This window comes from Papaver somniferum, chromosome 8 (assembly GCF_003573695.1).
Source record: "Papaver somniferum cultivar HN1 chromosome 8, ASM357369v1, whole genome shotgun sequence".
Classification (NCBI taxonomy): domain Eukaryota; kingdom Viridiplantae; phylum Streptophyta; class Magnoliopsida; order Ranunculales; family Papaveraceae; genus Papaver; species Papaver somniferum.
The window spans coordinates 125,611,309-125,623,831 of NC_039365.1; the positions used below are offsets into that span (position 1 = coordinate 125,611,309).

The 12,523-nt window shown below is 35.6% G+C and overlaps 1 protein-coding gene across 1 annotated transcript; it reads right to left on the reverse strand.

Moving 5' to 3' along the window:
- Positions 1-10,075: 10,075 nt before the first annotated feature.
- On the reverse strand, positions 10,076-11,812 carry LOC113306004. Its single transcript, XM_026554995.1, has 3 exons — positions 11,279-11,812; positions 10,967-11,132; positions 10,076-10,287 (listed from the first exon to the last, which is right to left on the reverse strand). Exons 1-3 carry the CDS (start codon positions 11,810-11,812, stop codon positions 10,076-10,078), a joined length of 912 nt encoding a protein of 303 aa, XP_026410780.1.
- Positions 11,813-12,523: the final 711 nt, after the last annotated feature.

A 12,523-nucleotide genomic window follows, 5' to 3' on the forward strand; every position in this document is an offset into this window, starting at 1 on the left:
TCACACAAACTATTAGCTTCAAAGCAATTTTCAAGTGATTGAATGATCAATACGAAACATTCTGAGTCTACATCAAATGACTGTCTCACACAAATCATGTAAGATGTTACCAGGCGATTTTCACATGATCATATTTTGACTTTCATCAAGAATATAAGTGAGCTTGGTTAAATCAAAAGCTTACCAACACATATTTCGATAAATATGTAAGTGAGTTGAACTCATCTCGAAATATCAAATGTATATAATCGAAGTCTATATATCTATATGACTTTTGTCTCAAATAGGAGATAGAGTAGATATACTTTTGAGTGATACACGAGGTCAAGTATCCACATGCCTTTTGTTGATGAAGTTACACAAGTTCCCCTTAGTAGTTCTTCATCTTCAATTGATGAACGCCGTGAAGCCTAATGCTCAACTACACTCTCTATCCTAATCCGAGACTTAGCTATAAGTAGACTAGAAATCAAGTCTTATAGTTTTGGCAACTAAACTTGACAAACAAGATTGAGATATCAACGCTTGCGAGTTTAACCGAGCAGTGCTCTAACAACAATGAAGTTGATAAAGAAGAAATTGGTGGCAAGGAAGGTGATAAAGAAGAAAGTGAGAATGAAACTGGTGGAGAAGAAAGTGAGAATGAAGTTGATATATAAGAAAGTGAGAATGAAGTTGATGAATATATAGGAGAAGTTCAAAAACAAGTCCAAGGAGGATAAGTGCAAGAACAAGTCCAAGGAGGAGAAGTTCAACAACAAGTCCAGGGAGAAGACGCTCAAGAACAAGGTAAGACAGATGGTAGGAATAATGCTCCAAAGAAGAAGAAGGGAAGCCACATGCCCTACCCGCTGAAGATGTTTCCTCGCGGCCCTACTGATACCGTTTATGGGTTACCCGGTAATGGAGAAAATTTGTTATGGCGGTATAAAGAGAGTTTGGTCGTTGTCGTCTGCCATATCATAGTAACTACCTAAACCTTATGCTATGTAACATAAAACTTATTATCCATGTAGTGTTTTGATTATTCTCCATTGGATTTATTTTGTTTTATAGGATCACAAGGATGTCGTTCGTCGTATGAAGCCAGGAACGTCAGTGAGTATGATGAAGAATTTTCCACTGGAAGCACCAGAATCAACCGTTGAAGAAGTTGAGGAAGTAGTCGAGCTAAAGGTTGTTGCCTGCGGTCGAAAATTTGGTTCTTGGTTACGAAAAACCTCTTTGTTCCGCTTTTTTCGAGAGATATTACGGGGAAGCAGATATTTTGCATATTCCGTTTGGCGAAATGACGATAACTCCAAATGATGCAAAATTCATTACCGGGATAAGCATAGAAGGTAAAGCCGTGAAGCACAAAGGATACACACAAGAGATTGAGTGGTACAAGATTTACGCATTCACCAAGAATGTGTTCCAATGGGATGAGGAGATGACTAAGTCACAAATGCTAGTAGGCAAAGTAAAGTAGAGGATATTTCATCTCTCGGAGTTGGGGGACCTCTTCATGGGAACAAAGAAACTTCGTGCACAGGGAAAAGAGGTGACCAAGGAACGTATCTTCACCACGACCAATGCATATGTCCTCTACATCCTTGGATATATTATCTTTCCCGACGTTCCCGGTGCCCGTGTGAACGCCAATATTATTCAGCTGTTGTAACCATTTGACAAGATTCATGAATACTCTTGGGGCACTACCATCATTGCACACACGTTGAACAAGTTGAGAAACACTTCTAGGGCTGAAAGGAACCAAATCGGAGGGAATATGGATTTAATGCAAGCGTGGATATATTTGCACTTCCCAATATTTGCTGAAAGGGATTTTGTAAACAAGAAATTGGACAATAACTATTATGGGGACATGTACACCTACAACAGTAAGTCGAAGTCCCAAGATATGGATTATCTGAAGTTGAAACGCTAGTTGGATAACTTGACGACGAAAGATGTTGTCTTTGACCCTTACAAGAAGGATTTGGGTAAAGGAAAAGGAAAGATGGTTGGGTGCACCGAGCAACAATGTTATTTGGGCCTTTGTTTTACCGAAGAGGATATGTAATGTACAACCCGACGAGAGTCGCAAGACAATGCAGATACGTACAAAAAATCCCAGAGGAGCACAAGAAGTTTAAATCAATGAGAAAAAAAGCGAGTCATTGGATAATGATATTGATATTATTCACCACCCTTTACCATCATGTGAATATTGGGAAGACAAAAGGTTCAACGGATATGGTATGGATGGTCGCTCGAAAACATATGATGAGGCAATTTCGGGTTACATGTCGTGGTACCTCAATGTTTCACATACTCGAGTGATACGAGTAGATGAGAGGCCCTAGATAAAGGACAAACATACAACTCTCGAATACCTGGTGCGTATTGTTACTCAATAAAGGTTTTGTTAATGGTTTCAGCATTATTTGTTCAATATTTGTTGTTTAAAATGGAAACATAGAAGACGAGTCAGGCAGTTGATAACCCAAGCAAAGTTAGATATCAGGGAAGGGAAAATTTTTAAGGACAATGAAAAGCTGATTGATGAATTGAACAGTTTCAAAGATGTAGAAGCGGGTGCAAAGTTTGTGGAACCGGTGGTGGAGGAGCCAAAGAAAAAGAGGAGGAGAGTCACCACAAAAAGGAAGTCTGAAGGTGTATCGAGCAGCACCAACCTTCTAAACAAGGATGAGGTGGTCGTGAACGTGGTCGTGGTGGGGATGTTCATGAACGAATGTTTTCAAACTTATATCTTTAACTATGAATACTTATGGAGTCAAAACTTATGTCTTAAACTTATTGTCGAATCATGTTTGGTTATATTCCTAGTTTATGAATGAGTGAATATGGTTTCTTTCGAAAATTGTTTGTGTTTGTCTAAGACGTGACAAAAGAACCAACTACAATGTGTGTGTGTAAAAAATGCAGGATTCTGGCAGTTTTTTCTGTCACAATCGGTTTACATGTACCAATATAAAATCCGATTCTGACAGTCCTCTAGGGGTACAATATCAAAATCGGGTTTTGAGGGTGCACCACATAGACCAATTCTGAAAATTTCATTCACCTGGTTTGTAAGTGTTCAGAATCGGTTTATACATATACTTTTAAAGTCCAATTCTGAGAAAACAAAATAATCCATAGTTTTGATAACCTTAAGAATCGGTCTGTGTGGGCACTGAATGTAATCCAATTCCCGTGAGGAAAAGTGACATTTTTTCTGTATCTTTTTTTTTGACAAGAATCAGATTACAAGTGAAATATTAAAAACCGATTGTTAAGAGGCAGATTTTGACAACCTTCATAATCGGTCTATGTGGGCATTCCATGTAATCCGATTATACTAAGGGAAAGTGACACCTTTTCTGTAACCTTTTTTGCCAAGAATCGGATTACATGTGCAATATTAAAAACCGATTATTGAGAGGCATATTTTATATGTTTTTGCAAGAATACAATCGGTCTATGTGGACATCCCTAAAATCCGATTGTGTGAATTGAATTCGAAAAAAATAGCCGTTGAGTCTTTATCTATATAAGGACAACCTCTTTAAGCCACTCCCACATCACACACTTAACCTTAAAAATGGAATGGGATCCGAAAGAAGATAAGCAACTCGTGAAATGGGAACCGCATGAAGATTTGTGTCTCGTTAAATCATTTGCTAATCATTCTGTGAACGTCCGAATGAAATTTATTCAATGTTTTGGAAGAAAGTTAAAGAGTTCTTTTACGGGCGTACCACGAATCCCAATAACTGCAAATGGAGAGGCTTGGCATTTCGATTCAACTACATAAAAAGTGCAATGCGAGAGTGTGTTAAAGTTAAAAATATGGTGTACCAACATCATCCACAAGCTCCTCTTAGGGAAAAAGTGAGTAATCCGATAATATTTATACTTATGTCATCGTTAAAAGTTCACATACTAACATTTAAGAATTCATTGAATTTTAGCTGGAACGTTTCAATGGGCTATGGAGAATTCGTAATGGGAAAACTAAGTTCATTCACCACAAAGAATATACGACGTTGTATCGACATGCTCGGAGGTTCACTGACGAACATTTGATGTGTCAAATTCTAGGATTCCCATACTGAATCATATATATGTAATACGCTAATTTCCTAAACTATGTAATGAATATTTTGTTTCTGAAAGTAAGTATAATTGGATTATGTGGACATACATAAGCAATGATTTCACCAATCGGTTTATGTGGGTATTGAAAAAACCCGATTTTGGGTTTACGTCGTCATTTGAAAAACTCAACCCACAATCGGTTTATAACTGCACTAACTTCAACCGATTCTGGATCGAGTTTTCAAAAAAAAAATAAAAAAAGTTCAAGTTTTGATGATGAATTAATGGTAGTTAATTTCAGGATTAACTTGATTAAACATCATTTAATCACCCAAATTTGCACTAATTAATCATGAGTAATTTTACCATTTAGTAAAATATTAGGATAAGGAGTTATCCATTTTACTTCAAAATTATTATTTTTTGTCTTGTAGCCATAGGCTCAAAAAAATCACACTAGACCACAAACTAGCGAGGTTTCAGTTCCATTGAAATTTTTATGTTTTTTTATGTTTTCTTTTTATTCGTTTTTGTCTTTGCAAGAAGATCATTCATGAAAAAGTCGTTCGAAAAGAAAAACCCATTTATTTATGCACTGCCCTCTAGTTAGACAGGTCTGGATAGAATTAAGATTCAACCCTATAGAAGTTTATGAAGCATTTGAGGATTTCCATGAATGGTTAACCCATTTACTGGATACTAGAAGAACCAACCACATAAAGAAGGATTGGCTTGAACTATGTTTAACAGTCCTCTGGCATGTGTGGAAAGAGAGGTGCAACATAAACTTCAACAAACCCACCAAAACAGCTCCCCGGATAGCTAGATCAGTGGACCATTACATGCATATTAAATGTGCTGCCGAGGCAAAAAATAAAGACAATTTCATGCATATAGGGTTTACAAAAAAGGAAGCTGAAACAAAAATCATAGAGTTTAGAATACATTGGCTACCACCAACTTTCTTTACTCTAAAAATAAATGTAGCTATTTATCACAATGTTATTTAAAACTGTTATGGAATAGGTCTCATTCTTCATGATTTTACAGGCACTTGCACAAGGAGCCAGAGGTCTTGGACAGATGCAAGGGAGCACAACAGAGATCCAAAGGAAAGCTGCTCATGAGGCTTTTGATTGGGCTGCAGAGTTAGAGAGAAGAGTGGAGATTGAATCAAACTCATGTAATCTGATAAAACTAACCAGAACAATTCACGCTGAGCATATTGGAAGAAGATTTAGACCAAAGGAAGAGAAAGTAAAATATTTTGAAATAACAATCTGGAATACTACAAATTCTAACGAGAATTATCTAGCTTTAAATTTAGCAAGACTGCAATCAGTTTGTAATATTAAGAAACAGTGCGGAGTCTTAGACATTCCACCTCTTTTGCAACAGCTCAATGGTGATAGTATTACAGACACTAGGTCTGGTACCTCGTCTAGTAATATTTACGTCAGTAGAAGCTTTGCTTCTTTTTCTTATAAAAAAAGAAAAGAAAAGAAAGCCCCATATTATCTTTTGGAAATATTTTCTATGTGCAAGCTCTCGACCGTCCGTGGTGGTCAACTAACCGTCAATTTTAAACACGTGGGCGGTAATCATCTTATCATCTTGCTTCCTCATATCGTCCTGTCGGCCACCTGCTCCTTGATCTTATATGGTGAAAAACTATCCACGTAGCACCATTTTATTGGTGAAACACCAATGATGGTTTACAGTACGGCCATGAGAAAAAGAAACTGCTGTTTCGCAGCAGTACCAAACCTCCTACCGAGACTACCGATCCTATGTAGCAATTTAAGTCCTTGGTATAGTAATTAACTAATTCCAAGTTTTGACGCGTGTATTCTCCCTGCAGGGGATTTAATGAAAGAAAAGAAAGGCATGCGTTAGTAAAGATAAAAGTGAAACCCCCCATTTGTGCCGTGAGGGATTAGATTTGGTATTTGTTTTCATGGAATCTATTATCCTAATCAGCTCCTCTACGTGTACCGCCTCAAGAGATAAGATAAAACCCGCCCTCTCACATGAGGGCGGCCACATCCAGGGGAGTCAGTAGGGGTCCCGCTTTTAGGCCCCACGGTAGTTGAAATGTGAGAAGGGATAGTTTTTGGGATGTTTTTGTGGTGGTATGTTTAGATTTTTTGTATCATAATATCTTTCTTTCCTTAAAGCTGTAAAAGTTATTGTTTTCGCGGAATCTATCATTTTAATATCTTCGTTTCCATAAAGATGTTAAAATTGATAAATTAAAAAAAATGATTTAAACATTCTCTAATTTATTTCGGTAATCATTTTTACAATATATCACGGAGCTTCAGCCTTCGTCTTTATGAAGCACTGACAAACTTATGATCTATTATTATCGAGAAAAGTAGTTTCAGATAAAGCTCTGAAAAAATATTACAAGGTATTTAAAAACAATCATTTGATGTTCTAACACGACTAGGAAACCAATACAGCACATGACACTGACTTGACCTGTTGACCCGACACACACTTTATTGACACACTTACATATATCTAATATAAACCCCCTACAAACCGTGGCGGATGTCCTTGACCCTATCACCCATAATTGGAACCACGATCAATTAGTCAACCTCCCGCAAACAACAATCCAACATATTATTAACATCCATATCCCTATTAAAAACACCCCAGACAAAATTGTTTGGCCGCTTTCCAAATCAGGAGACTATACAACAACTTCTGGATACAATAGTCTGATTCAACATGATATAAGTTCACAACAAATCCACCTTCCACCAACCAAATTCCCGTGGACATTACCTTGTCCACCAAAAATTCGGCTTTTCTTGTGGAAAGCTATCAATGAAGGTCTTCCAACCTTCTCTCTATTACACCGTATCAACCTCGCAAATTCCAATATATGTCCAAGATGTAAAACATCACCAGAATCAACAAACCACGTGCTTATACAATTTCAAATAGCAATAGACACTTGGAATAGGATAAACAATCTCATAACACCAACATCAAACACCGACAACAACCACCCAATTACAATAACAACACATACAACAATAGCTCACATTCTTCAAACTCCAGCCAATACGGCGACAATCACAGCCTATTGTTATCTTTTTTGGTCACTATGGACAACCAGAAACGAACTCGTCTTCAAACAGGCCACATCCTCACCTCAATCCATTTTTTCAAAAGCAATGCAATAACAACAAGAATTTGAATGGGAAAAAAATTTCCCCCCGGTTCTCCCTGGAGAACAACCGATCAGGATTACCTCAGACATCTTAAGGAAAACAACAACAATTTACATAGGCTGGACCAGACTGGATCAAGATAAATACTGACGAAGCAGCTAGAGGACACCCAGGTATGGCAGGAGTAGGGATCATATGCAGGAACTCAAGCACGTCTACGGTTCTGGATATTTCACAACCTTTAGGAATAACAGATGCAATCACCGCTGAGACGTGGACGACGCTTCTAGCTACCAGAACGACGACAAAGAGACAATGAAACAAAGTGCTTTTCGAAACGGATTCAGAAAATCTCATGAGATTCATAAAGACACCAACCGAAGCTCCATGGTATATTTCAGAAATGATTGCAGAAATAAAGCAAAGAATGCGCCACATCCCAGTCTGTGATATCTAACACACATATGAAGAAGGAAATCAAGCAGCAGACTGTCTAGAAAATGAAGCGGCAGATGGAAGCCAATCAGAAAATTTCTCAACCAAAATTTGGGACCAAGCTATCCCTCCGTGCATAAATCAAATTTCTTTAAATGATGCAATGGGTATAAAATTCCCTCGTGTAATAACAGTGTAGTCGTTTTAAAGTTTTGCATGCTTCAAAAAAAAAACCTCAATGTGATACTGACAGACATAGAATCACATTGAGAAACAGAAAAGTGTGAGAAAAACAAATGAACAAAATTATAAGAAGGAATTTCTGATATTTGAACAGTAGAAGATATAGAAGAAGAGGCTGAAGAAGGCTCCAACAACTGATGCAGCAATCTGGAGAAGGTAGGAAAACACAAGCCTTTAGTAAAAATGTCTGCCAATTAATCTTCTGAGGAAACGTGTTGAAATTGTAAGAAACCATCTTCTACAAGCTCTCTAACAATGTGATATTGGATCTCTATATGCTTGGTCCTGGCATGAAAAACATGATTACATGCAAAAGCCAGAGCACTTGTGTTATCACATAAAAGCAAGACTGACTTAACAACAATCTGTAAATTAGCCAACAAATAAGAGAACCACTATAATTCAGCAGCAGCAACAGAATGACACTTATATTCAGCTTCTGCTGAAGACTTAGACACTGTAGGTTGCTTTTTAGAAGACCATGAAACTAAATTAGAACCCAAAAACACTACATAACCAGAGGTTGATCTTCTTGTATCAGGGCACCCTTCTCAATCATAATCAGCATAAGATTTTAAGCTTGACAAATTACACTTCCTAAATGAAATACCTAGACCAATTGTACCCTTTAAATACATTAAAATTCTCTTAACCAGTTGAAGATGCATATCAGAAGGAGAATGCATAAATTGAGAAATATAGTTTACATCAAAACATATATCAGGTCTAGTAACAGTTAGATATTGTAAACCACCCACAAGAGTCCTATAAGCACCTGGATAAACAAGTTTAATACCATCATTTATATAAAGTCTACTAGACTTTACCACTGGTGTATCACAAGGCTTACAATCCAATAAATTTGCTTTAGCTAACAATTTCAATATGTATTTCTTTTGTGTTAATATAATAAAATCACTAGTTATGACATCTTCAATACCCATAAAAAAGGCTAATTCCCCTAGCTCTTTCATAGCAAACTCTTTCTTCAAGGAAATAATAACATCATCAATTAGCTTAGAAGAACTACCAGTTAACAAGATATCATCCACATATTACAGTTTAATGAGAATACCACTTGAGGAAGACTTCACAAACATAGAATTGTCAGAAACAGACTTCTTGAAACTATACTTGATAAGAAAAGAACTGAACCTATAGAACCTAGCTCTTGGAGCTTGTTTAAGACCATACAAGCTCTTTTTAAGTTGACACACATAATGGGAAGGATAATCAGGATTAAGAAACCGATGTGGCTGTGACATATAAACATTCTCATCCAAATATCCATGTAAAAATTGCTTAATTGGCCAATTATAAGTAATAGCTAAACAAAGAACAACTCTCACTGTTGGAGACTTAACAACTGGACTAAAAGTCTCATTGAAGTCAATCCCATCTTGTTGATTATAACCATTAGCAACTAACTTAGACTTAAATTTGTCAATAGTACCATCAGACTTTTGTTTGATCCTATACACCCATTTAGATCCTAATATATTCATATGAGGTTCAGGTGCAACATACTTCCATGTATCATTATTCATCAAAGCAGTATATTATTCCTTCATTGATACTTACCACTTAGGATTCTTAATTACTTCTTTAAAATTCTTTGGCTTAGTTAAAGTAGTTAGCAATGCTGTATAATTAGAAGATATATGATGTTTGATAGAAAAATAAGAAACATGGTCTGGATAAGTTTTTGGTTTTAAAATTCCTTTTTGAGACCTAGTAACCATAATTCTAGAAGGAACAACTTCATAAGAAGAAGAAGAAGAAACAATTTACGAAATATAAGTAGGATAAGAAGATTGTTCAAGAGAAGAAGGAAAATCTAGAGAGGTATTGGAACAAGAATAGTAAAATTCAGATTCAGAGAAAACAACATGCCTGGAAATATAAAGCTTTTTAGTCACATGATTATAACAGTTATAGCCCTTATGAAGTGGACTATAACCAGTAAAAACACACTTAACTGACTTAGGAGAGAGTTTATCTGCTCTTGAGTGAGCAAGATTAGGATAGCAAATAACTCCAAAGGTTTTGAGAAAACTATAGTCTGGAGAAATGCCAAATAAAACATCAAAAGGGGATTTAAAATCCAAAACTTTAGTAAGTGTTCAATTTATAAAATAAGTTGCAGTTAAAAATGCATCATACCAAAATTCTTTTGGACAAGAGGAATTGAACAGAAGAGTATTTTCCATTTCAGTAATGTGCCTATGCTTCCTTTCAGCAAGGCCATTCTGTTCTGGGGTCTTAGGACAGGAAATTATTACATTTATACCACTGGATTTTAACAAAACCTGAAATGGTCCTTTAAGCAGTTCATCTGCAACATCAACCCGAAAAGATAAAATTTTAATGGAAAACTGATTTTCTGTATGAGCTTTGAAATGTTGAAAAAATTGAGAAGCATCAGATTTCGGTTCCATTGGATAAATCCAGTGAAACCTACTAAAGTCTCAAAAAACAAAATATAGTATTTATATCCATTTAGAGAAGAAATTGTTGGGCCCCATACATCACAATGTATTAAAGCTAATGGTTTTTGAGCATGAGAATTAGATAGCTGAAATGGTAACTTTTTGCTTTTAGCAAGATGACAAGGATGGCACACAGTGGAAGGTAGAGAAGAAGTTAAAACAAATTGTTTATCAGAATGAAGCTTTTGAAGAATTTGATTTGAAAGATGACCTAGTCTAGCATGCCAGAGATGAGAAGATGCAGACAAGGTAGTAGTAAAATAATAATGAGTTCTAGGAATATTTATGATGGGATACAAATTATTAACTACTTTACATGAGCATGAATAGCATCAGAATGTAAATATCTAATTTCATAACCATATGGATAAAACATAAAGTAAAAAGAATAATCCTTTGTAAATTTTGCGACTGAAAGTAGATTATGCTTCATGGCAGGTACTAGCAAAACATTATTCATTCTAAAACTAGCTGTAGAAGTATGAATATTGGAAGTGCCAACAAAATTAATTGAAAGAGACTTACCATTACCAACTTGTACTTGATCCTTTCCTTTATAATTAAAAGTATTTTGTAACAAATGCTTATCTTCAGTCATGTGAGCAGTGGCACTAGAATTAGAAATCCAATGTGAAGCAGTTGAAGTAAAAGGATCAGAATAAGTAGTATCTTCATTCAAAGTAGTAAAATCCTGTTGAGTACCATGTTGTGCTTCATTTACATAATTAGGAAAAGTTGGTGGGTGATATCTAAAATAACACTTGCTAGCATAATGTACCTTCTTTCGACAGATTTGACAGTCTACTGAGGAAAAATATCTTCTACTCCTATTTGCACCATTAATCTGTCCAAATTACTACCTTGATATGAACCATTTCCATGATATGAAGAGTATGAACCATTTCCTTGATATGAAGTACTGCCTTGATATGGACCATTCCCATTATTTCTTGAACCAGAAGGTTTAAAACTCTCATTATTTCCATTATGTCTTGGTTTACCTCTGCCATTACCATTAAAACTATAACTGGGTCCATTTCTATCATAAAAAGCAGTGGGATGTTGTGCATCATAAGTAATACTGGAATCATGTTGTTGCTCAATGAGCCATTGCTTATGATTTAACAGCCTTGGTTTAATCTCAGCAAAAGTAAAAGAAGTTTCTTTATTTTGTGCAACTACAATATAAGTATCAAACTCTCTGTCTAACCCATTTAGTACATAGATAACCAAATCTGAATCACTAACTTTTTCTCCAATTGCTTCTAGTGAGTCAGCTATAGTTTTGACATTATGTAAGAAAACCAAGATAGTCAAATTTCCTTTCTTTACATTATGGAGTTGATTTCTGAGCATATACTTTCTGGCCATAAACTGACTTCTAAAGCTAATTCCAAATCTCCCTAGCAGTAGAAAGTCCCAAAACATCACCAAAAATAGAATCTGTAAAAGTAGCCTTCATACAACTAGTAACAAAACAATCAATTTTTCCATAAAATCCATTGTGGATTCATTGCTAGAAGTCCATCAATTTCAATTTGTTTAATTGGTTCTTGTATATCACCATTCACATAACCATATAAATCTGTGGAAATCAATATTGATTCCATCTGATCACGCCATAACAAGAAATTATTTGAACCTAATTTTCTAGAAACAAATTTGAGATTTGGTGAATGGAAAAGTAAAATCAGAAGAATTACCCATCTGAGCAGCAGAATTTGAATGAGTACCCATATCCTTTCTTCTTCGACAAATGATTGTTGCAAATGACATCAACCAAATTCTTAAATTTTGAGTAAAGATTGTTAAAGAATCATATCTTGATTTGAATCTGATTAGAAATTATTCTCAGTAGGTATTGAATTGTGAAAAAGATATTAAGAAAGGTTGTTTGATTCTTGTGTGTATACGTGCAAAAAATTATTGAAAAGAGTTATTGCAGATTTGATTGAAGTCTCATGATCAGCTGTCTGATACCATGAGAAACTTATGATCTATTATTATTGAGAAAAGTACTTTCAGATAAAGCTCTGAAAGAATATTACAAGGTATTTAGGAACAATCATTTGATGTCCTAAC